General features: G+C 55.1%; 2 protein-coding genes across 2 annotated transcripts in view; both read left to right on the plus strand.

Moving 5' to 3' along the window:
• LOC119822487 (H-2 class I histocompatibility antigen, L-D alpha chain-like) overlaps positions 1-26,118 on the plus strand; it is a 741,986-nt gene that overhangs the window by 103,810 nt on the left and 612,058 nt on the right. The gene's annotated exons all lie outside the window — the stretch shown is intronic.
• Notch4 (notch receptor 4) lies at positions 187-26,109 on the plus strand. The gene is made up of 30 exons (XM_038341922.1): positions 187-370; positions 1,062-1,143; positions 1,307-1,602; positions 3,246-3,593; positions 3,691-3,813; positions 3,903-4,139; positions 4,247-4,402; positions 5,336-5,530; positions 7,527-7,640; positions 8,230-8,343; positions 8,413-8,535; positions 10,670-10,829; positions 11,894-12,039; positions 12,263-12,415; positions 13,023-13,140; positions 13,336-13,423; positions 13,950-14,100; positions 14,481-14,665; positions 18,698-18,950; positions 19,155-19,267; positions 20,292-20,815; positions 21,234-21,617; positions 21,719-21,894; positions 22,273-22,498; positions 22,627-22,699; positions 23,110-23,233; positions 23,762-24,057; positions 24,371-24,518; positions 24,944-25,041; positions 25,204-26,109. The coding sequence occupies exons 1-30, from the start codon at positions 301-303 to the stop codon at positions 25,813-25,815; spliced, it is 5,886 nt and encodes a 1,961-aa protein (XP_038197850.1). The 5' UTR covers positions 187-300; the 3' UTR covers positions 25,816-26,109.

Below are 26,118 nucleotides of genomic sequence, written 5' to 3' on the forward strand. Positions count from 1 at the left end.
GTCCCCCTCCTCTCACCTGTCCACCAGCCACACTGTCCTCTTCTCAGGGCCTGTCAGCGGACAGAGGCCCCTCCCTCACCCTCCCTTGGTGTTCCTTCGTATACCAAACCTCCCCCCCCCCCATCAGTAGGGTGTCCAGGACATTGTGTGACTCAGGAAACAGCTCAGACTGAGGCGTGCAGCAGGCCCAGAAGGAAGGAGGGGCGGTGGAGCCCGAGGAGGTGGCCTTGCTTGACCACAAGGGCTCTGAGGGTCTTTGCCTGAAGAGGGAGAGATCCGGACCAGGGGCAGGTGCCTGGAATGCAGTCCCGGTCCCTGCTGCTGCTCTTGCTGTTCTTGCTGCCCAGTTTCTCAGCCATCCTGACCAGAGGTGAGGCAAGGCCAGAGGTGAAGGGGTGGGGAGATGCTTAGTGAGGTCATGGAAGAGGGCCTTGCTCTGAAGGAACACTGGAGGGGGGAGATTCTGTAGGAGCAACCTGCAGGGAGCGCTGACTGCCCCAGGGGCTGCTGAGACCCAGGCTTTGGGCCTGGTGCCAGGGTTGGTGCCTGTTGTGGAGTGGAAAGAAGGGTGCCCACCCCCAGGGAGAGGGCTCTTGGTGTGGGACAGACAGGAGAGAAAGCTGTCCGCCTGCTACAGGGAACAGAGGAGCGAGAAGGGACATGGAGACATAGAAGGGACCACCAGGTCCCTTTCTGTCCAGCTGTCCCCACCCCCAGTGGCTCACTGCTGGCCTTTCCTGAAGGAAATCCCTTAGGCGCCTCAGCCGTTCACCTCCCAGAAGCGCCCTTGGCTCCCTCCTAACCCCAGTTGTCCTGCTTCCGGGGGATGGAGAATAAACAGGAAGGGGGCTGGAGTAATAACAGTCGTGAATGGAAGAGCTGGGAGGGGGACCATGTGGAGCCTGGGACTGGGGTGTGGTGGAGAGGATGGCAGAGAGCACCGCGCACCACGCACCTGGGCCACGTCGGGGCTGCTGGTCACTGGCCTTTAAGGAGCACCTGGAGGGGGCAGGGCCATCACAGGTCCTACGGCACCTCTCTTCCTCTTGTATCTTCCCCAGAGCTTCTGTGTGGAGGTTCCCCAGAACCCTGCGCCAACGGAGGCACCTGCCTGAGTCTACCTCAGGGACAAGGAACCTGCCAGTGAGTGTGGTTCACGGGAGTGGGAGCCAGAGAGGAGGAGGAGGAGGAGGGAGAGCAGGAAAGAGCGTGAGGAGTGAGAAAAGGAGGGAAGACTCAAATGGAGACAGAAGAGGAGGGAGAGAAGGAAGAGGGGCCACTGTCCTGAAATGTCCCTCTACCCCAGGTGTGCCCCTGGATTTCTGGGTGAGACTTGCCAGTTCCCTGACCCCTGCCGGGATACCCAACTCTGCAAGAATGGTGGCAGCTGCCAAGCCCTGCTTCCCACGCCTCCAAGCTCCCCTAGCCCTGCTTCTCCACTGGCCCCCAGCTTCTCCTGCACCTGCCCCTCCGGCTTCACCGGAGAGCGATGCCAATTCCATCTGGAAGACCTCTGTCCACCTTCTTTCTGTTTCAACGGGGGCCACTGCTACGTCCAGGCCTCAGGCCGCCCACGGTGTTCCTGCGAGCCCGGGTGGACAGGTAAGCACCCAGGGGTGTTTAGGCCAGAACCTAAGGAGGGGTGCGTCAGACAATCTTCCAGATGCCGCAACAAATACCAGGCAAGAGCTCCGGAAGAGTTTGTTCTGGCAGCCTGTTGGTTCCGGTTCCGCATCATGGTGGGGAGCCATGTGGTGGAAACAGACAGGAAGCGGGGAGCTCTTGTTTCATGTTTGTTGCCCTGATGAACACCTGATAAAGAGCAGCGTGGGAAGGAAAGGGTTTGTGGGGCTGATAGCCCTTATGGAGAAGAAGTCAAGGCAGGAACCCAGAGCTGTCAGTCACATAGCATCCTTGCTGGCTTCTTCTCATCTAGCTCTCTCCTGTCTTATAGTTCAGGTCCTCACCTAGGGAATGGCACTGCCCACAGTGGGCTGAGCCCTCCCACATCAATGAACCATCAAAAGGATCCCTAACAGACATGCCCACAGGCCAACCTGATCCAGACAGTTCCTCAGCAGAGGCTTTCTTCTAGGGTGATCCTAGACTGTGGCAAGTTGAAAGACCAAACCACTGACATGCGGCTTTTTTCTTCTTATGCAGTCCAGGACCCCAATCCAGGGAACGGTGCTCCCCACTTTTAGAATAGGTCTTCCCACCCCGCTTAACCCAACCTAGAAACCATCTCGTTACAAATCTTCTTCTGGCCTCTACGGGTATCAGGCACACACATGGTGCACATACATACAAACAAAGCACCATACACAAGAAAAAAATATGTAAAATGGAAAAAATAAAAAAAAAAGAAAAGAAACTGGGTGGGGACAGTTGGGCCACGGTTCAGTGGGCAGCACCTGCTGCCAGTGCTGCCAGCCTGGGTTCAGTCCCTGGGATCCACACCACACAGGGGAAAGAGAGGAACAAAAGAACAGAAAATAGAGCTGGAGATAACAGTTCAGTTGTAAAGAGCTTGCCTGGCGTGCATGGATCTCTGCGCTTGCTGCAACAGTGCATGCTTCAGCTGTGGCGGCACACACGCCTGAAATCAGGAAGTAGAGGCAGGATCAGAAGTTCAAAGTCAGAGCAGACATGCTGGCACACACCTTTAATCCCAGCACTCAGAAGGAGTGGCAGAAGGATCTCGGAGTTCGAGGCCAACCTGGTTCCAGGACACAGCAAGTTCTAGGGCAGCCAAGACAGTTTAGAGAGACCCTTTGTCAAAAAAGGAGGAAGAGAAGTTCACAGTCATCTTCAGAATCATGGTGATGTGAGTTCTTGCCTTAAAGAAAACCAAAATCTAAATAACAACAAAAAATTCACTTGGAAAGGCAAAGTGACCCAGCAGGGTGGCTCTGAGGCTTTTCACCTCCCCCAAGAAGGTCACTGCAGGGAACCCAAGTTTTCCAGGGTATGCCAATTTGTAAAACTCCACTGTTAACTATGTGTGCTTTCCAAAGTAGAAGATATAAAAGTGTAATTACAACCCTTGTGACGTGCAGCAAAATTGAGGCAGGGCATGGAGCACCAGGATAAAGAGAACAAGAGAGTAACGGGAGAGAGACAGGAAAAGAAGGCAGAGCGTATAGCACATGCACATGGAACGCCTAGCAAGCTAAGCTGCATAAACTATACCCAGCTGCACCCGAAACAGCCTCTGCCCACCCCACCCCTGTGCCCTGCTGCAGGTGAGCAGTGCCAGCTCCGAGACTTCTGCTCAGCCAAGCCCTGTGCCAACGGAGGCGTGTGCCTGGCCACATACCCCCAGATCCAGTGTCGCTGTCCACCTGGCTTCGAGGGTCACACCTGCGAACACGATGTCAACGAGTGCTTCCTGGAGCCGGGACCCTGCCCTAAGGGAACTTCCTGCCATAACACCTTGGGCTCCTTCCAGTGTCTCTGCCCCGTGGGGCAGGAGGGGCCGCAGTGCAAGCTCAGGAAGGGACCCTGCTCTCCTGGAAGCTGTCTCAATGGGGGCACCTGCCAGCTGGTGCCAGAGGGAGACGCCACCTTCCATCTCTGCCTCTGTCCCCCAGGTAGAGCCTCCCGGCGGCTCTCCTTCACCCCTCTCCCCGAGCAGGGAGGGTCCTCTCCCCTGGGTGGGCTCCGTGGCTGATCCCACGATCCTGTCAGGTTTCACGGGCCTGGACTGCGAGATGAATCCAGATGACTGTGTCAGGCACCAATGCCAGAACGGGGCCACCTGCCTGGATGGGTTGGGCACCTACACCTGCCTCTGCCCAAAGACCTGGAAGGGTGAGTCGTCCAGAGCACATGCGGGGCGGCGGCAGCGCCCCTGCCTCCATCCCAGTGCCAGCCCTCGTCCCCTCTCTTGCCCCCTGCAGGCTGGGACTGCTCTGAAGACGTAGATGAATGTGAAGCCCAGGGTCCCCCTCGCTGCAGAAACGGTGGCACCTGCCAGAACTCGGCTGGGGGCTTCCACTGCGTGTGTGTGAGTGGCTGGGGTGGCCCAGGCTGTGAGGAGAACTTGGACGACTGTGCGGTTGCCACCTGTGCCCTGGGCTCCACCTGCATGGACCGCGTGGGCTCCTTTTCCTGCCTCTGCCCACCTGGACGCACAGGTGCAGGCAGAGGCTGCAGGGGTGGGGGCATGGAAGGGGAGAACGTTCCTGGAGGGCAACAGAGTCCCAAGCAGCCTGCAGGAGCCCTGTCCCTCGGTCTCCCACAGGCCTCCTGTGCCACCAGGAAGACAGGTGTTTGAGCCAGCCATGCCATGGGAATGCCCAGTGCAGCACCAACCCTCTGACAGGCTCTTTCCTCTGCTTATGCCAGCCTGGCTACTCAGGACCCACCTGCCACCAGGACCTGGATGAGTGTCAAATGGGTGAGAGTTCCCCCGCAGAGCCCCTCTGACGCCAGGCCTCTGTGCTCAACAGAGGACGCGGCAGATGGTTTATCAAGTTGAAAAACTAAACCAGGCATGACTTAGTGTGACGTAATCCCACGTGCCTGTAACCCCAGAATCCAGGGAGCTGAAGCAGGAGGAGCCTCAACTACATACTGAGTTCCAGACTATCTCAGAAGAACAACAGGCAGGGCTGGTGAGGTGGTCCGTGGTTAAGGGACTTGCCACACAAGCCTGAGGACTGGAATTCAGATCCCCAGAACCCACACAGGTGGCAAACACCAAGTGGGCATGAGGGCTCATCTGTAATTCCAGCCTCCGAAGGCAAAGACAGGGGCTCCCCCAGAACAAGCTGACTGGACAGATTAGCCACACCTACAATGTCCGGGTCTGATAGAGACCCTGCTTTGGTGAGCAGGGGTGGGGGAGCAGCCAAGGATTCCCAGCATCAGCCTGCACCCTCACATTCACACATTGGGGCCCACCCATATGTGCGTGCCCACATACATGCAAACATGTCATCACACAAATGCTTACCACACACACACACAAATGGAAAAGATAGATAGATAGATAGATAGATAGATAGATAGATAGATAGATAGATTGATGATAGATAATAGATAGATTGATTGATAGATAGATAGATAGATAGATAGATAGATAGATAGATAGATAGATATAGAGATACAGCAAAAGCACAAAAGGCTTATTTTCTTTGGAGAAGTCTCAACTGGGTTCAGCTCTTAGCCCAGTGCTCAACCCTCCGGACCCCACAGGTTGTCCCTGCCTGCTCCATTATAAACACACAGCCCCCTACCCTGATCAGACTCCCACACCTCCCCTGACACCTTGGCCTCCTTGTCCTTCCACCCCTGGCCTCCGTGGATCTCAGCTCTCCTCTCCTCTCAGCCCATCAAGGACCCAGTCCCTGTGAACATGGCGGCTCCTGCATCAACACCCCTGGCTCCTTCAACTGCCTCTGCCCTCCTGGTTACACGGGCTCCCGCTGTGAGGCCGATCACAACGAGTGCCTGTCCCAGCCCTGCCACCCAGGCAGCACCTGCCTGGACCTACTTGCTACCTTCCACTGCATCTGCCCACCAGGTACAGCTGGGCGGGGCCATGGGTGGGAGAGATGGAGAAGTAACTTAGGACCCGTAGGGGATTGCCTAGCCGGAGTGACACTAGGGAACCCAAGGCCCCTAGGAGGACAGGCTGCCCTGTAATGAGACTGTGCAGTGCGTAATTCAGGGGCAGGGTGCACCACCCATTGCACGATCATCAAGGAGCGTGTATCCCGGTCCGCTGTACATAGCGGCCTGGCCAAAGAGGACAGAACGGCAGCGCATTTGCTTGTCATACCAGCCCAGAACCTCCCCCCTTAATTACACACTCTCTCTCAGAGAGGTGGAGCGTGAACCCTTGGCATTCCACACGGGTGGAGCACTGGAGCCGGTGCGATAGGAAAGATAGGAAAGGAATGCGCACACCCGTGCTCCGCGCCAGGAGGAGGATAGGAAAATGCGCATTGCATCCCCAGCTCATAAATTAAAAAGCTGGACACCGAGAGGTGGAGTGAGACCTCTCCAAGGTCACACTGTCAGTGAGGAGCAGAGCCAAGATTCAAACCCTGGGCTTCAACCGTTTCAACCACCCCACCCCTACTGGAAGCCGAGCAGCCCCCAGGCATCATGGCTCAGGCCACACACAGACCATGCACAGAGAAGCAGAAAAACTGCATCCAAGGGACAAGTTACAGGTAGCAAGAGGGGTCACGGCAGGCACCTCAGGAAAGAGGAGGGGGCACAGAGGTCAGAAGGCTGACCATGAGACCGTTGAGACGAGGGTGAACTTGAAGGTGAAAAACAGGAGAACTATGCCTCTGCAATGTCTTTATTCAGAGCCTCCTCCTCCTCCACCATCACCACGAGACGCGCAATAACACCACCACCACTACCACAGCTACCACCACCACAACCACCATCATGACCAAAAATACCATCGTCACCAACAGCACCACAGCCACCATCATGACCATCAATACCATCGTCACCAACAGCACCACAACCACCGTCATAACCACCATTACCATCGTCACCAACAGCACCACAACCACCGTCATAACCACCATTACCATCGTCACCAACAGCACCACAACCACCGTCATAACCACCATTACCACCATCACCAACAGCACCACAACCACCGTCATAACCACCATTACCACCATCACCAACAGCACCACAACCACCGTCATAACCACCATTACCATCGTCACCAGCAGCACCACAACCACCATCATGACCATCAATACCTTCGTCACCAACAGCACCACAGCCACCATCATGACCATCAATACCACCGTCACCAACAGCACCACAACCACCACCATCATCACCAGCACTACCACAATGACCACCACCACTGCCGCTACAATCACAACCATCACCACACCCCTGCCAGGATCCCTGCTCCCCTGGCACAGAGGCCTAGATAGTACACAAGCGCTAAATCATCCTCCAGAGAGATGCCCACTTTTCTGCTGTACTTCCAGAATCTCAGGCTGGGCAGTCCACCAGGAGAGCCCCACCCTCTAGGTACACAGAAAGGGCTTCAGACAGCAGTTCCCTCAGCCCTCTGCAGGTTCCCTGCTCCCTGAGCCTTCAGACCTGAGGGAAGCAGTCACACCCCAGAGCAGCTAAGCCTCGGGGCAGCACTGGGGACAGAACTGAAACAGCACTGGGGGACAGTACTGGGGACAGCCCTGGGAACAGCAATGGGGGCAGCACTGGGGATAGCACTGGAGGCAGCACTGGGGGACAGCCCTGGGGACAGCCCTGGGAACAGCACTGGGGGCAGCACTGGGGGCAGCACTGGGGGACAGCACTGGGGGACAGCACTGGGGACAGCACTGGGGACAGCACTGGGGACAGCAATGGGGACAGCACTGGAGACAGCACTGGAGACAGCACTGGGGGACAGTAGTACTCTGCAAGTCCAAGGCAGAGCTGCTGCAGAGCCCAGGTAGCCCAGGCAGAAAGCCCGGCTGCCGCTGGCTGAGCCCGGCTGAGCCCCCTTCTCACCACGTCTGTGTCCTCAGGCTTGGAAGGGAGACTCTGTGAGGTGGAGACCAATGGGTGTGCCTCCAACCCTTGCCTGAACCAAGCTGGCTGTCACAACCTGCTCGATGGCTTCCTGTGCATCTGCCTTCCTGGTATGTGAAGAGTCTGGTCCAGGGGACCTCCAGAGGCCAGCATCTCTTTGAAGGCCCCTCCCTCTCCTTTTCAGATACCCAGACTCTTCCATCACAGCCCTAAATCCTCCCCTGCTCACTCCCCATCCTCACCCCTGCCCTGACAAATCACTCTCCTTCCCTCTGTGTACCCCCCTGCACCTGAGGTCGCTGGCTGGCTTTGGCTGGGCCGCCACAGACACAGAGAATGTCTCCTCCCCATGCTAACATGAGACAGCTTCTTTCTTTATCAGTGCTGGGGACAGAGGCAGGGCATGAGTGCCTAAGGTAAGCACTCTACCTCTGAGCCACACCCCCAGCCCAGGTGCCATTACTACTCCCTAGCTCTTTCACGGGGAGAAATGAGAGCCAGAGGGAAGCTGGGTAGCTTGCCCACAGCCCAGCGGCATCATAGCCAGCAGGGGCTGAGCACCACCCTATCTGTATTGCTTCTGTTGCCCTGTGCCCAAGCACCCTGAGTCTCCTCAGAAGACTCGCTTTTGTTCACGCTGCGCCTCCCTGCGTGACCGTGACCGTGAACACCCTCTGTTCCCACCCCCTCCCTTGCCAGGATTCACTGGTGCCAGGTGTGAGGAAGACGTGGATGAGTGCAGCAGTGCCCCCTGTGCCAATGGGGGGCACTGCCGAGACCAGCCTGGGGCCTTCCACTGCGAGTGTCTCCCAGGTAAAGTGAGGCTCAGACCCGGGGGGGGGGAGGCATCGGCGCAGTCTCTGACCCTCGCCTCTGACACAGGCTTTGAAGGACCACACTGTGAGACTGAGGTGGACGGCTGTCTGGGTGACCCCTGCCCCACGGGAGCCAGCTGCATCCATCTCCCAGGGGCCTTCCTCTGCCTCTGCCATCCTGGCTTCACAGGTCAGGAGACAACGGAAAGAACGGGAGGGTGTGTGAGTCCACTGGAGGTGGGGAAGAGCCCGCTGGAGGTGTGTGAGCCCGCTGGTGGGTGTTTGATGGTCCAGATGTGAAAACAGGATGAGAATAGCAGCCCTTAAAGTCAGAGCAAAAAGCACTTGCAATGAGCTGGAAGTGTGGTTCAGTAGCAGAGACCTTGCCAAGTATGCATGATCCATGCTCCAATCCCCAGCACCGCAGAAAACAGGGTAAATTAATTGAATAAGAGGCTAAATGCAAGCAACTGTAAACCTGACAACTGGGTTCAAAACGCAGAGTCCACATGAAGGTGGACGGAGACAACAACCGGCCAAGTTATCCTCTGGCCATGTACCAAAGGCACATGCTTGCCAACACACACACAATTCACACCATACATACACACACCATACACATACATACACCAACACACACACACCATACACACACACATATCATACATACACACACCATACACACACCCTGTATACACCATACACACACCATATACACACCACACACATACATACACCACACACACACAGACACACACACCATACACACACATATCACACACACACCCCATACATGCCATATACACACACCATACACACCATACATACACACACATACCATACTCATATACACACCATACACAAACACACACCATACACACATACAAACCATATATACACACACCGTACACACCATATACTCACACACACACTATACACACCATACATACACACACCATACACACCATATACACAAACCATACACACCATACACACAACATACTATACACACCATATACACACAACTATACACACCATATATACACACCATACACAAACGCACCATACACACATACCATATACACACCATACATGCCATACACACACATACTATACACACCATATACACACACCATACACAAACACACACCATACACACCATACACACATACCATACACACACCATACACACACACCATACACACCATACACTCACACACAAACCATACACACCATACATACCACACACATTATACCAACACACACACACATCACACACTAAATCATTTTAATTAATTAACTAAATGTCACAGCACCAGACCCAGATGCAAGACTGGCACAGTTGTGGTTGTCAGGTGGCTTTAACCTGATGCAGGGTGAGGTGAGCATCTTCCCTGCTGACCACGGCTGAGTGTCGGAGAGAATGCAGAGGGTCCTAGGTCAAGGCCCCTTGAACCTTTAATCCACTGAGACCCCTTTTCTCTCAAGAAATTTGCATTCAACCTCAAGCCTATAAGTATATGAAATAAATATATAAATCAAGCATGCCTTGATAACAAACCATAAGTATACTTTAAAACATATATAGTATACATATAATTTTACCATTTGTTAAAGACAAATAGAAAATGTGCAGACTGAGGTGGATTTGATTGCTTGTCGAAGACAAGGCAACCTGGAGCTAAATGAACTCGATGCTCCACGCTGAGGAACTGACAACAGGAAAATACGGTCTTTGTCTTCCACCATTAAACCGACATTAGAAACTAGAAGATGGGAAACTCCGTGTGGACAGTAAAAACACCGCAGTTTATAACACACGATAATCTCGCATCTGAGCCAGGTGTTGGGGCAGCCTTGCAGCTGTCACAGTGAAGCTGTGACACCTGCAGTAGAAAGTGGGGTGTTCCGTGCATTCCGAACCAAGGCCGCATGCGGCTGCATGGTCAGGCATCTCAGACTCACGCTGCTCTTAAATTTTGCATGTTTGGTCATTGTATGGTAGAAAAATTTTACTGTTTTCAAAATTCTTGCAACTCCTACACTCAGTTATGAGGCCCCGTGTCTTTCCACGGGAGCTCAGGACACCACCCAGCCCACACTGAAAATGGAAAGGCTCCCTAGACGAAGTGACCCTGAGGAGAGAGCAGCTCACTGAACGGGCGATAGCGGTTCCAAGCTGCAGGAGACCCAGAGCTGGGGAAGGACCAGGGCAAGGACAACAGAGACCCAGAAAGGACAGGAGCATGAGGAGTGACCTTTGACTCTCAGGATGAACAGGGGCTTTCTTTCCTCTCAGACTCCTCTCCCACCCACACTCACAGGTCAGTTTTGTGATGTTCCCTTGTGCACCCCCAACCTGTGCCAACCTGGGCAGCAATGCCAAGACCAGGAAGACAGAGCCCACTGCCTCTGCCCTGATGGAAGTCCCGGCTGTGTCCCTGCCAAGGACAACTGCACCTGCCACCACGGCCACTGCCAGAGGTAAGAGCCTACCGCCATGCCGTCCTCCCCATCAGCCTCAGCTAGGACAGAAGACAGCAGGGGGTGGGGTGTAAGCCGGTGGGATGTGACCAACCGGTGGGAGAACAGGAGGGAGATGGCAAGCATCCTTGGGGAAATGGACGGGAGGCACAGCTGATGAGTGGCACCTATGGAGGGGGCCGTTTGAGCATCGTGAAGGTGGCAGAAAAAGAGGGCAGAGCAGTGCAGAGAATGAATACCAGGGCTGCTTGTCTCTCGTTACCTAAACAGCTAGTGGGCATCTCTGCGTGGTCCCTTTCCCAACACAGAGCAAGCCAGGTGTGTTATCGCAGGACGGTAATCCAGTAAAAGCAAAATGGATCAGACAACAGCCAAGGCCGCAGGCAGCCAGATAGTGAGTTTTGTGACTGACCTGAGCCACAGGAGACCCTGGAGAGAACAGGATAGGGTTGAGAAGAAAGGAAAAGGAAAGAGAGAATGTGTGTTCACTTGATAGGTCCCTCCCTTTTTTGTTTTTGTTTTTGTTTTTGTTTTTGTTTTTGAGACAGTGTTTCTTTGTAGCTTTGGAGCCTGTCCTGGAACTAGCTCTTGTAGACCAGGCTGGCCTCGAACTCAGAGATCCACCTGCCTCTGCCTCTGCCTCCCGAGTGCTGGGATTAAAGGCGTGCGCCACCGCCACCCCTCACCCCCTTTGTTTTAAGCTAAAGAAAAAGGAGTGGGGCTTGTAGAAATGGCTCAGTGGCTAGGAGCACGGCCACTCAGCAGAGGACAGGGGTTTGATCCCCAGAATCTATGTGGTGGCTCACAGCCATCACACCTCTAGTTCAGAGAATCCAGCATCCTCTCCTGGCCTCTCTGGCCTCCACAGGCACCAGGCACACACGTAATACCCAGACATACATGCAGACAAAACTCCCAAACACATAGAAACAATAGGTAAACTAAGTCCTTAGAACAGAAACAGAAGGCAAACAAGAGTCGGAGCCAAAAGGGAGATGTTCTTAGGGTCCAGCCAACAAGGCAGGAGGGAAAGAGATGGACCATCCCCTTTTCTTTATGATCAGATCCTCCTGTGTGTGTGATGCGGGCTGGACTGGGCCAGAATGCGAGACAGAGCTTGGGGGTTGCATCTCCACCCCCTGTGCCCATGGGGGAACCTGCCACCCCCAGCCCTCTGGCTACAACTGTACCTGTCCCACAGGATACACAGGTGAGTCTCTCCCTATACCGTACACACTCCAGCCTGTAGCCTCACAAACCAAAGCTGTGGCTAAGACCTCTGCAAGGAGAAGTGAGTGTGGGCTGCGGGGGACACCACAGGTGACTCAGGTAGAAGGAAGAGGTCAATGGGATGGGGGATTTTAGGGTTCGGGTGAGAAAGGAGATGAAAAGCAAAAAGCAAGCGTTTCAGAGTTGCCTGTTCGTTCCCTCAGGGCTGTCCTGTAATGAGGAGATAACAGCCTGTCACTCAGGGCCCTGTCTCAATGGTGGCTCCTGCAACACCAGCCCTGAGGGCTATTTCTGCACCTGTCCTCTGAGTCACACAGGTTCCCACTGCCAAACCCTTATCGACCACTGTGAGTCTGGTGAGTTCTGTCCTGGGTTCTGAACCACAGCTAAGTACAGGAGCCAGGCAGGTTGCGTGCATGTGTGTGTGCGCGTGCGTGCGTGCGTGCGTGCGTGCATGCGTGCATGAGAGAGAGGGAGGGAGGGAGGGAGGGAGGGAGGGAGGGAGGGAGGGAGGGAGAGAGATTGCTTTGAAATTTTAACTGGACCCAAAAAAATTACATATACATATGGTGGTGGCACAGGACAGGTTCCAAAGCTACAGAGAAACCCTGTCTTGAAAAACCAACCCCCCCCCCAAAAAAGATATTTTAACTGGAGACTGGGGATACAGTTGAGACGGTAGAGGGCACGCCTAGCATCCACAAAGCCTGCTCACTTGTAACGGAGGATCGGGAGTCCACCCTTGGCTACATGTCCAATTGAGAAATGGCTCAGAGGGTCAAGGCCCTAGCCACCAAGCCTGAAGCCTGGAGTTCAGTCCCCAGGTCCCACGGGTTTTAAACAACTAACTAGACAGCAGTGAGCTGTGCTGGTGAGCAGCTGCCCACCTCTGTGCTGTGTGACCAAGGTCACAGGCCAGGTTACAGGCATGGAACCCAACCCCTCACAGACTCCTCTCTCCAGCCTCATGCCTCAACGGGGGTACCTGTGTGAACAAGCCTGGCACTTTCCTCTGCATCTGTGCCACGGGCTTCCAGGGGCTCCGCTGTGAGGGGAAGATCAAGCCCAGCTGTGCAGACAGGTGAGCACGGTGTGAGGCCTCTCAGCCCCCCATTTCCTCTCCACCTTGAGCTCTAGGCTGTCACGGCTCCCCATCCTCTGGATGCCCCTCCTCCAAGGAGCTGACCTACATTTCCCCACAACCCAACTTGTTACCCCACATTACACTCTCCCCATCTCCCAGACCTTCCTACCGCACCATCCCTGTCTTCTCCAGCCCCTGCAAGAACAAGGCGACCTGCCAAGACACACCTCAGGGTGCCCGCTGCCTCTGCAACCCTGGCTATACAGGAAGCAGCTGCCAGGTGAGGTGCAATCAGCCAAATGTGCCAAATGGGAGAGGCTGGAGAGCTCCAGCTAGCGGGGTCTTGGGGACTAAGGGGTGGGCAACAGGGAACCTGAGACAGATGTCCACACGAAGGGACATGTGGAAGTCCAGGGATTAGCTTCTCACTTGGGTGTGAGGTGAAGGCAGGAAAGCTGGGCAGGGTGGTGCACACCTGTCATCCCAACACTTGGGAGGCAGAGGCAGAAGAATCAGGAGTTCAAGACCAGTTCAGCTACATGGCAAGTTTGAGGCCATCTTGGAGTAGATGAGACCTTATCCCCCACTCCCACCCCAACCCCCCCCCAAAAAAGTCTGAGTGTTGGGGGTAAGCTGGACGGATTTCTGATGCTGGAGACTGTACTGGAAAGGGTATCGGCTCAGCCCGTTTGCAAGCAAGTCTTCTTAGAAATGAGAGGGTTTGAGGGAGCCACAGCTGGCAGAGGCTCACCTCTAGGTCTCAGAAGCACAGGCCTTCCTGTCTCATAGTCTCTTCCAACCCCCAGACTCTGGTTGACTGGTGTGCTCAGAAGCCCTGCCCACACACTGCCAGATGCCTCCAGAGCGGCCCCTCCTTCCAGTGCCTGTGCCTCCAGGGATGGGCAGGACCTCACTGTGACCTCCCTGTGTCCTGCCAGAAAGCTGCGGTGAGCCAAGGTACCAGCCCCTGGACCAACAGGGGAGCAGAGTGCTCCCTTGTCCCAACCCCCAGGGCAGTCACAGAGCTATGTCACAGCCAAAACAACCAAGAGAAGCTAGAGGGATTTATCGGCTCTGTGACTACAGTCAGTACCAACAGCCAGGGGGCGGGGGGGGGGGGGCACAGTTTAACACAGCCACTAGCAGCGTGTCTCACAGGAGCCACGCAGTCCCACCCCGCTAGAACGCCCCTGGGATGAATCAATAGAACCCTAGAACGCCCCTGGGATGAATCAATAGAACCCAACAGCACCGACATCTCTCCTTCCCCGGCCTCTCCGTGTCGGCCCCACCACTTCCACCCAACTTAGATCCATCCCTTCTGTCTGTCTCCCCAGGCGTGGAGGTCTCTGACCTGTGCCAGAATGGAGGCCTCTGTATCGACAGCGGCTCCTCCTACTTCTGCCACTGCCCTCCTGGATTCCAGGGCAGATCGTGCCAGGATAGAGTGAACCCCTGTGAATCCAAGCCTTGCCAGCATGGGGCCACCTGTGTGGCCCAGCCCAACGGCTATGTCTGCCAGGTAAGAGGTCTAGAGGGGTAAAAGGTGACAGCGGGGTAGAGTAGGTGAGAACCGAGTTTACCCAGTCCTCTTCGACCCACGCACCCAACCCCCAGCAGGTCAGGCCATTCCAGCGCCACCTCTTTTCCCTTCTGTTGTCTGTCTGTCTGTCTGTCTATCTATCTATCTATCTATCTATCTATCTATCTATCTATCATCTATCTATCTATCATCTATCTATCTATCTATCATCTATCTATCTATCATCTATCTATCTATCATCTATCTATCATCTATCTATCTATCTATCTATCATCTATCTATCTATCATCTATCTATCTATCTATCATCTATCTATCTATCTATCATCTATCTATCTATCTATCATCTATCTATCTATCTATCATCTATCTATCTATCTATCATCTATCTATCTATCATCTATCTATCTATCATCTATCTATCATCTATCTATCTATCATCTATCTATCTATCATCTATCTATCTATCATCTATCTATCTATCTATCATCTATCTATCTATCATCTATCTATCTATCATCTATCTATCATCTATCTATCTATCATCTATCTATCTATCATCTATCTATCTATCTATCATCTATCTATCTATCTATCTATCTATCATCTATCTATCTATCATCTATCTATCTATCTATCTATCATCTATCTATCTATCATCTATCTATCTATCTATCTATCTATCATCTATCTATCATCTATCTATCTATCTATCTATCTATCTATCTATTTAGAATTCTACCTTGATATCTACATCAAACTCATACAACCCTGGCCTCCACATTAGTTCTTCTGCTGGTTCAGTCTTCATCCCACCGCCAAGGGGATCTACTAAAACAGAAGCTGGCCAGTCCCTCCCTCATTAACACCTCCGGGGACAGCTTCTTCCAAAGTCCTGCAGGACTGTCTTCCCGCCTGTTCTCAGGCCACACCTGCTCCTGTCCCGGCTCATCGTCATTGTCATGTCTGTGTCCCGTCCCCCACCCGGCCACACACACGCGCGCGCGCACACACACAAACACACTGCCATGCACTGCTCACCGCTCCGGCTGCTTCTCACATACCCACAGGGGTCCTGCCTTTGAACCCCACATGCCCAGAGCAGCCTTTCCCCACCTCGCCTCTTCCTCTTCCACCACAGGGTGGCCTGGAGGCACTTGCCCCTGGAGGATGTCCCTTGTTTCTCTAAGTTGGAGGAGGGCTTCTCCTCGTTGATCCAGGCCACTACCCAGGAGAGGAAACACTGGGACTAAAGAGCAACCAGTCCAAACCCTGTGCTCAGAAACACGGAGTTTTTAAATTGTGTGTGTGAGTGCTTTGCCTGTATGTCTGTGTGTGCACCACATGCACATGTGTGCCCAGCACCTATGGAGGTCAGAAGATTCGAATCCCCTGGAACTGGAGTTGCCGACAGTTGTGACAGTTGCAGGTGCTGGGAACCGAACACAGGCCTCTGGAAGAGCAACAAGTGTTCTTAATCATTGAACCACCTCTCCTGCCTCTAAACACAGATGCTTTTTTTTTTTTTTTTTTTTTTTTTGAGACAGGGTTTCACTGTGTAGCCCTGGCTGGCCCAGAACTGGCTGCTACTAGTCTGTACACCAGGCTGGCCTCTGCCTCCTGAGTGCTAGGATTAAAGGCGTGTGACCCCGTGCCCAGCAAAGAAATGGTTTTTGTTTGTGTTATTTGCCTTTATGTTCTTAACTGCTCAGTCACCTCTCCAGCTCCTTACCCCTACCCACTCACCCACCCCACTTCTGGCTTTGAACTCACTGTGTTGCTTTGGACGACCATTAACTCTCCTGCCTCCACCTAGTCAGTGCTGGGGTTGCAGGTGTGCACCCTACTTTATAGCTATGGGGATCAAACCCAGGATCATGTGTATTCTTAGTTAGGATTTCTATTTCTACGTAAATGACAATGGGCGCAATAAAGAAACCGAAATAACCGCCTCATGGGTGGAAAGGGAAAGGTTCATTCCAAGCTGCAAAGGTTGTCTCCCAGGATAAATGGGAACTGGAGAAAGGGGGCCTTTGAGAGGGGCGGGCTTGTGAGTAGGAACAAACTTTCTTCAGCCCCTGAGGGAAAGGGCACAACCTTGGAAAAAGGACTTTCTTGGGGGACTAGACCCTGTGGAGAGTCACCTGGTCCAGGCAACTCTTTTTTTTTTTTTTTTCCTTTTTGGTTTTTTTTCAGGCAGGGTTTCTCTGTAGCTTTAGAGCCTGTCCTGGAACTAACTCTTATAGACCAGGCTGGCCTCAAACTCACAGAGATCCACCTGCCTCTGCCTCCCAAATGCTGGAATTAAAGGCATGCACCACCACCACCCAGCAAAATAACACTTCTTTTTTTGTTTTTTTAAGACAGGTTTCTCTGTGTAATGGTCCTAGCTGTTCTGTAACTAGCTCTTGTAGACCAGGCTGGCCTCGAACTCAAGGAGATCCGCCAGGCAACTCTTAAAAAAAAAAAAAAAAACCATTTAATCGTGGCTGGCTTACAGTTCAGAAGTTTAGTTCATTATCATGGCATGGAGCATGGCAGCATGCAGGAAGACTTGGTGCTGAGAGGTTTTTTTTTTTTGTTTGTTTGTTTGTTTGTTTGTTGTTTTTCAAGACGGTTTCTCTGTAGCTTTGGAGACTATCCTGGAACTAGCTCCTGTAGACCAGGCTGGCCTTGAACTCACAGAGATCCCCCCCCCCCTGCCTCTGGGATTAAAGGCATGAACCACCACCACCTGTCTCACATCAGCAGGCAGCAGGAAAAGACAGGGAGCCACTAGGCCTAGCCTGAGTTTCTGACACCTCAAAGCCCACCCCTTAGTGATGCACTTCCTCTAGCAAAGCCACATCTACTCTAACATGGTCACTCCCTACCGGCTTGTGGGGGCCATTTTTATTCAAACCACCACACAAGGCAAACACTTTTCCCACTTAGTTATGCCTCCCAGCAACACCATATCTAACCCTTACGAACATTTTCAAAGAGAAGCAGGGTGGGGCTAGGGATGACCCTGTCTCAAAAATGAAGAGAAGGGCACCCACTATTCCCCTCCACGCATTCCCACAGCCTCTGGAGTCTCTGTGAGTCCATTTTCTCCGACTCCTCTCCGAAGCCTCCCTTCTGGCATGCCATCTGGCACAGAACTTGTAACTTTGCCCTCACAAGCGGAAAAACCGCAGTGTGGCTCTGGGCAGCGCCAGTCTTGCTTTGATCCTCACCCCTGACAAGGCCGTGTGGCTTTCAAAAGTGTCTTCACCTTTTGGCAAACTGTTTCGTTATCTGTGGAGTGAGGATTAAGTGTGACGTTCTTTAGAGCTGCTAAGAGAACCGTGTGATACCAATTACACAATCAGCACGATCTCTCTATCGACCAAACTTCCCGGAACCAGGATGAGTGCTACTCCCTTCTTCTGTACTACAGAAGACACTACCTGGCAGGGGAGGTGGCTCAGCCAAGAAAACACTCGCCTCAAAAGCCTGAAGATCTGAGTTCAGATCCCCAAAACCCAAGTACAAAGCTGGGCTCAGCAACACATGACTGTAATCTCGGCGAGATGGGAGGCAGAGACAGGCAGATCCTGGGGAGTTAGCAGGCCAGCTAGCCTGACCTGACTGACAAATTTCCCAGCCAATGAGAGGCCCTGTCTCAAACAAAAGATGGAAAAGCCTGAGGACCAAGACTGAAAAGCCCTCTGACCTCCACACGTGTACACATGCATGTACACACACATACGCATGCATGTCACAAGTAGGTATTCAGGGGATGCTTAACAAATCAATATATAATATATGAGAGAGGCTGGGGAGTAAGTTGGTAGGGAAAAGAGGTTTCACCAAGAATGAGGCAGTGCTCAGTGTCACTTGTTTGGGACTGGGGGCTAAACTCTGCCATGGAAGAGTAGCATGTCGTGTTTAAAGCAGGCTGTGAGGGATGAGGGGTGCGACCGTTGACGGGGAGGCCAGCGGACAACTTGAGCTCAGCTCATCCAGTGTCTCCTCTCCTTGTCTCCAGTGTGCCCCCGGCTACGAAGGACAGAACTGCTCCAAAGAACAGGACGCTTGTCAGTCTCAGCCCTGCCACAACCATGGAACCTGCACCCCCAGGCCTGGAGGCTTCCACTGCGCCTGCCCTCCAGGATTCGTGGGGTTGCGCTGTGAGGGGGATGTGGACGAGTGTCTCGACCGACCCTGCCACCCCACGGGCACTGCAGCCTGCCACTCTCTAGCCAACTCCTTCTACTGCCAGTGTCTGCCTGGACACACAGGTGAGGCCTGGGGTCTCTGGTGCACAGCTAAGACCGGGAACACCCAGACAGTCTCTCGCCCTCTGCCTCCACACCTCTCCCCAGAGAAGATGCCCCAGCATCCTCTTGCCCACATAGTGTGCGCTGAACCCACTGTCAGGAGTAAGTCAAGACAGAGGTAGTAACTGAAGCCATGTGTGATCTCCAATCTTGCCCCCATCACAGGCCAGAGGTGTGAGGTGGAGACAGACCCCTGCCAGAGCCAGCCCTGCTCCAACGGAGGGTCCTGTGAGGTCACAACAGGACCATCCCCTGGCTTCACCTGCCACTGCCCCAAGGTAAGTGCTGCAACCCCCGTTTCTCTCTTTTCCCCACACTGATCAAAGGTAAGAATGCCAGAGCAAGAACCCTAGGGCGGTGAGCGGGGGAACCCCAGAAGTAGAACAACTGGAGAGGGCCCAAGTTCACCATGGTTCTCAGAAACAGGGGAAAGGCAGAATCAGCGCAGTGGTGGTGCAATTTATCCTCCCTGCACTCGGGAGGTGAGGCAGGAGGCTCAAGAGTTCAAGGTCTGGAGGAGAGAGGACTCAGAGGTTAAAAGAGTTCAAGGCCATCCTTGGCTACACAATGAAGTTGGCTGAGGTCAGTCTGGGCTGCACAGGACTATCTCAAAAGAGCAAAATGAAACAAAACCAGCCCTTCCTAGAATGGCGTTAGACAACTTCTTTAAACTCTGTGTGGGGACAGGCGTGAGTGAGGGCAGGAACTGGCTGAAGCCTCCCGTTGTGACAACAGACTGTACCTTCCTTCATTATCCTAACACAACACTCAGGAGCCCCTTCCTCTGCTTATGCCTTCCTCCTGTTTACCCTGGGAAGGAAGAGGAGAGCTTGCGACCTCTCCCAGGACACAGCAAGTGGTCAATTGCACTAGCTGATTAGTATTCACGGACCTAGGCCCTGAAACTGACCATGGCTGCACAGCCCCACTTCACCCATTCCCACCACCATGGATGCTGCGGCTATGTGTGTGGAGTTAGCAGGGATATAGCTGCAAGATCTATCCACTTGATGCAGCCAGGCGGTGGTGTTGTCTGCCTTTAATCCCATCACTTGGGAGGCAGAAGCAGGCAAATCTCTGTGAGTTCAAGGCATGCTTGGTATACAAGAGCTAGTTCCAGGACAGGCTCCAAAGCTACAGAGAAACCCTGTCTCAAAAAAAGAAAAAAAAAAAAAGACTTTATGCTCTCTGAGGCTCCTCTTGCATATAACAGTCTAGAGCCCTCTGTGCAGGGTTATCCCAGGCATTTGCTTCAGGAAGACTGATACAAGGTTCTTTTATATTCTCTCCTCTCTGCCACAGGGTTTTGAAGGCTCCACCTGCAGCCACAAAGCCCCTTCCTGCGGCATCCATCATTGCCACCACGGAGGCCTATGTCTGCCCTCCCCTAAGCCAGGCTCCCCACCCCTCTGTGCCTGCCTCGGTGGCTTTGGGGGCCCTGATTGCCTGACACCCCCAGCTCCACAAGGTTGTGGGCCCCCCTCGCCCTGCCTGCACAATGGTAGCTGCTCTGAGATCCCCAGGTCGGGCAATCCTGGCTTTCAATGTTCCTGCCCTCCTGACTCTCCAGGGCCCCGGTGTCAAAGGCCAGGGGAGAATGGGTGTGAGGGCCGAGGTGGTGATGGGGCTTGTGATGCTGGCTGCAGTGGCCCCGGAGGAGACTGGGATGGAGGGGACTGCTCCCTGGGGGTCCCTGACCCCTGGAAGGGCTGTCCCCCCCATTCCCAGTGCTGGCTTCTTTTCCGGGATGGGCGGTGCCACCCACAGTGCGACTCTGAGGAGTGTCTTTTTGATGGCTATGACTGTGAAACCCCTCCAACCTGCACGTGAGCCTGGAGCCTGGGAATGGGGGGATACGGGCGGTGGGGAGGCATACATGCCGAGCTACAGGATGACCACACTGGACTCCAGGGAGTTTCCGTGCTAAGAAAAACCCCAGGTTCCAACCCAGAAATGGAATGACTGGCAGTGTGGGGCACAGCCTTTGTCTGGACCCCTGAGAGCTCTAAGGTCTCAGGCCTCAGCTTCCTTTCCCCAGACCTTCTGCCACAGAAAACCTCCCCTGGCAACCAGCACTCCCAAGAGGAAGGGTCTTGGACCCTCTTTCTGGGAGAGGGGCAGGATGAAAGGTGTTCTCAGGAGATGGTGTTTGGCCACCATCCTTAGCCACTAGAGAGCCAGAGATAACGGAGAGGCAGTGGTTCTCTGTGAAGAGCCCTGAGTCCGTCTCTCCTCTCCCCGCAGCCCAGCCTACGACCAGTACTGCCGAGATCACTTCCACAATGGCCGCTGTGAGAAAGGATGCAACAGCGCTGAGTGTGGCTGGGACGGGGGCGACTGCAGGCCAGAGGACGGAGACTCGGAGTGGGGGCCCTCCCTGGCCCTGCTGGTGGTGCTGAGCCCCCCCGCCCTGGAGCAGCAGCTGCTGGCCCTGGCCCGAGTGCTGTCCCTGACTCTGAGGGTCGGGCTCTGGGTGAGGAAGGACAGCGATGGAAGGAACATGGTGTTCCCCTATCCGGGGACCCGGGCCAAGGAGGAGCTGAGCGGAACTCGGGATTCCACTTCATGGGAAAGACAAGCCCCTCACACCCAGCCTCGGGGCAAGGAGCCAGACCCCCTTGGTGCCGGGTAAGCAGAGATGGAGGGGAGGGCCAAATGTTAGTTGTTTAAATGGAGTAGGAGAAGGGGAGCAGGGGCCAAACGGGGTCCCTGAAGTGCCTCTTCTCCAGGTTTGTGGTGGTGATGGGAGTGGATTTGTCCCGCTGTGGTCCAGAACACCCTGCATCGCGCTGTCCCTGGGACTCCGGGCTCCTGCTGCGCTTCCTTGCTGCTATGGCTGCAGTGGGGGCCCTGGAGCCCCTGCTGCCTGGACCCTTGCTGGCTGCTCACCCTCAAGCAGGGACCAGTAGGTGACCCTACCACCCCCCTTGACCTTTGTGCATGCCATCTCTGGTAGAGATCAAAAACTGAGACCAAAAATGTTGTGTGGGGAACTTGGTCTCCCTAACACCTCCTCTTTGAAATGAATCTCCCTCAGGACATGCGTTCAGTGGTCTCCCTATTGCCTTTTACTAACTTCTGGCATAGTCCTACGACCAACCTTGGGCTCCAGCTTATTAAAGAAGAGTAGCTAGCATATGTAACATATCGTATCATTCGGCTAAGCATTTTACCATTAACACATTTAACTACCTGAGACAGGTGAGGAAACTGAGGCAGGCCACTCCCCTGGCCCTGTCTCCCTGAGAATGTGCCCCCTTTGTAATTGTCTCTCTCCTACCAGGGCCAGCTACCAAGCAGCTTCCCTGGCCTGTTCTGTGTTCACCAGTGGCTGGGGTGCTTCTCCTGGCCCTTGGGGCTCTCCTTGTCCTCCAGCTCATCCGGCGGCGACGGCAACGGCGAGAACATGGGGCCCTGTGGCTGCCCCCTGGCTTCACTCGAAGGCCTCGGACACAGCAGGCACCCCACCGGCGGAGGCCCCCACTAGGCGAGGACAGCATTGGTCTCAAGTGAGACTGGGGAGGGGAATGCCAAGGGTGCTCAGAAATACTGCTGCAGACCTGGGGGGCTTCTGGATGCTGGAGATGCTGATGGGCCCTAGCCTATATAACTAACCCCTACCAACTCACCCCTCCAGGACGCTGAAGTCAGAGGCAGAAGTGGATGAGGATGGAGTAGCCATGTGCTCCAGCCCTGAGGAGGGAGAGGAGGTGGGCTGGATGAAAGGCTGGGGTGGGAATTGCACGGAGGTGCCAAGGCTGGGGTGGGAACGGCACAGAGGTGCCAATGCTGGGGTGGGAATGGCACGGAGGTGCCAATGCTGGGGTGGGAAAGGCGTAGAGGTGCCAAGGCTGGGGTGGGAATGGCGTAGAGGTGCCAAGGCTGGGGTGGGAACGGCACAGAGGTGCCAATGCTGGGGTGGGAATGGCACGGAGGTGCCAATGCTGGGGTGGGAAAGGCGTAGAGGTGCCAATGCTGGGGTGGGAATGGCATGGAGGTGCCAATGGTGGGGTGGGAAAGGCGTAGAGGTGCCAAGGCTGGGGTGGGAATGGCATGGAGGTGCATTGGCAGTGCAAAGACAACTCTGTGGCCTTCGCTATCCCCCTGCTCTTGCCCCAAGGCTGAAGAAACAGCCTCGGTCTCCAAGCGCCAGCTCTGGCCACTGAACAACGGCTGTGGAAAGCTCCCACAGGTAGCCATGCTGACACCTCCTCAAGAGTGTGAAATGGATACGTGTGGACCTGGTACACAACCAACCTAGAACCCCCCAAAAAATCCTAGTGACCCTTTTAGAGGCAAAGCCCATTAGTATCCAAACTGGAGTCTTTAGAACAGCGGCTCTTGGAGCTGGGACCTGGGACAGAACAGCACCATCTGGAGATGTCAGGAATAAACTCAAACTCTCAGCAAGCTGCCGTGCGGAGCAACCTAGCCAGCCCTCTAGACAAGTGCGCCTCAGGTCCAGGCCTGAGAGCCTTGGAGAACGTCCTGCTCTTGTTCCTGCTGAACCGCTAAATCAAGAGCTAGATGTACTCCTGAATGCCTTTAATCCCAGCACTGGGCAGGCAGATCTCTGAGAGTTTAAGACCAGTCTGGTCTACAGAGTTCCAGGACAGTCATAGCTACATAGTGAGACCCTGTCTCAATGTCCTTCCCAACCCCTCCCCACCCAAAAGAGAGGCAGAGCTTGTCTAATGGCTGCAGTTCTTCCGCCGGCCATGTTGTTTCTCTTGTGTTCTTCCATATGGCCTTGCACTTATTCTCACCCACAGATGGGGTGGCACCCTTGATGCCCGCAGTCTTCTGTGAGCAAGTGGAATCCACGATTGTCCAGGGGCCGTGGCTGGGAAATCCTAAACCCTGGAAACCACTGCTGGATAGAGGGGCCTGCCCCCAGACTCACACTGTGGGCACTGGAGAGACACCCCTGCACCTGGCAGCCCGATTCTCTCGACCAACCGCTGCACGCCGCCTCCTTGAGGCTGGGGCCAATCCCAACCAGCCTGACCAGGCGGGGCGCACCCCACTTCACAGTGCAGTGGCTGCTGATGCTCAGGAAGTCTGCCAGGTCAGCCCTCACTGGGGTCCCTACAGGAAGTAGCAGTAAGCTTGCAAGTAAAATGGAGAGGTCTTCTCTAGGGTCTGACAAGGAGGAAACTGGGACCCACGACCCGACAGGTAGCGACTGGAGAGGGTTGAAGGGCACACCATTTAATTCCGGCACCAGAGAGGCAGAGGCAGGCACATCTCTGAGTCCCTGGCTAGCCCGGGCTGCATAGCGAGACCTTGTCTCAAAACCAAAACAGACAACAAAAGCGTGAGGGGCCTGACCTAGAAGCCCAGGGTAACCCAGGGGTCACAGGCCCTTTCTGTCTCCCCAGCTCCTATTGGCTAACAGACGGACTGCCGTGGATGCACGCACAGAGGACGGGACTACACCTCTGATGCTGGCTGCCAGGTTGGCAGTGGAGGACCTGGTTGAAGAACTGATCGCAGCCCGAGCGGATGTGGGAGCCAGAGATAAAAGAGGTATGGTTGGAGCTGGTGTGCATTCGAAATGTTGGGCAGAGCGGGAATGAGGTGAGGTTCAACTAACAGGCGCAGCAGGGATTGACTAGAGGTACGAGTGAGTTTCCCCTTCGCCATCAACTACATATCTTGCCTCAGTCCGTGAAACGGGGATGGAAGAAGTATCTGCGGGAACGGGATGGGGATACCCGGGTCCCACCGGTCCAGAACAATACCCATTGTCCCTTCCGCGCGCCGCTGACGTCACCAGGGCAACGCTTGCCGCCGACTGTCGGTTGCCAAGGCAACGCTTCCCTCCTCTCTGAGAAACCCAAGTAGTCGTCCCCCGCCCCCGCCCCATCAACAAGGCCAGAACCTGTGGGAAACTGGAACGCAGGAGTCTGGCTCCCACCTGCGGGGTAACCGGCTCTCATGTGGTACCCTAGGAAAAACCGCCCTGCACTGGGCCGCGGCTGTGAACAACGCCCGAGCGGCCCGCGCCCTCCTCCAGGCTGGCGCTGATAAAGATGCCCAAGACAACAGGGTGAGCCCCTGCCGCAGACGCCCCGCAGAACAAGCCGAAAGCACGGGAACCCCGCAAGCTCACAGGGGGCGGGCCCAGCGTCTGGCGGGAGGTGACTGACACCCGGTGGGCGGGGACTCCCTGACCGCCCCGCCCCCGGGCCTTCCGGTCCCCGCCCCGCAGGAGCAGACGCCGTTGTTCCTGGCGGCGCGCGAAGGAGCCGTGGAGGTGGCGCAGCTGCTGCTGGAGCTCGGGGCGGCCCGTGGGCTGCGGGACCAGGCCGGGCTGGCCCCGGGCGATGTGGCCCGGCAGCGAAGCCACTGGGACCTGCTGACGCTGCTGCAGGGGGCGGGGCCGCCGGAGGCCCGGACGCACGCACGCACCGCGCCGGGGGGCGGGGCCGCGCCGCGCTGCCGGACGCTGTCGGCGGGAGCGCGCCCGCGCGGGGGCGGAGTCTGCCTGCCGGCTCGCGCTGGGTCCGTGGACTTGGGGGCGCGCCCGCGCGGGGGCGCGGCCTACGCGCGCTGCCGGAGCCGGTCTGGAAGCTCCGTAGAGCCGCCCTTGCGCGGCCGCCGGTTCTCCGCGGGCTCCCGTGGGCGACGCGGGGCCAGGGCAACACAGGATGACTGGCCTCGCGACTGGGTGGCCCTGGAAGCCTGCGGCTCCGCCCGCAGTGCGCCGATCCCGCCTCCCAGCCTGACCCCGTCCCCAGAACACGGATCACCTCAAGTTGCCTGGGGTCTTCCAGTCCACCAAGAGGTGCCCTTAAACCCGGGTGGAGAGAGTCAAAACTAGGCAGCTGCACGGAGGGAAGGGAATGACGGGCATTCCGGAAGACTCCAGACTTAATAAGCGCTGTGCTCGCTTGTCCTCCCTATAGAAGATGCACAGCCCCGGGAAGAGGATTTAGCATCCCCGAGTGACACACGTCGACCTTTCCCTGGAAAATAGAGCAACTACAGGAGGACAAATGGACTTTGAGAATCCCTAAACTGGAACCAAAAACTGTGGGCAAACTGGGTGTAAAATGTACCTTGTGGGCCGGGCAGTGGTGGCGCACACAGGTGGATCTCTGTGAGTTCGAGGCCAGCCTGGTCA

The sequence above is a fragment of the Arvicola amphibius genome, chromosome 9 (assembly GCF_903992535.2).
Source record: "Arvicola amphibius chromosome 9, mArvAmp1.2, whole genome shotgun sequence".
NCBI lineage: Eukaryota > Metazoa > Chordata > Mammalia > Rodentia > Cricetidae > Arvicola > Arvicola amphibius.

What these genes read in the sequence shown, in the direction of transcription:
- Notch4 (XM_038341922.1), top strand. Translation starts at nt 301, where the DNA reads ATGCAGTCCCGGTCCCTGCTGCTGCTCTTGCTGTTCTTGCTGCCCAGT. An exon ending in GAAACCCCTCCAACCTGCAC is followed by an intron (nt 20,816 to 21,233) that starts GTGAGCCTGGAG and finishes CTCTCCCCGCAG; the next exon opens with CCCAGCCTACGACCAGTACT. An exon ending in GAGGACAGCATTGGTCTCAA is followed by an intron (nt 22,499 to 22,626) that starts GTGAGACTGGGG and finishes TCACCCCTCCAG; the next exon opens with GACGCTGAAGTCAGAGGCAG.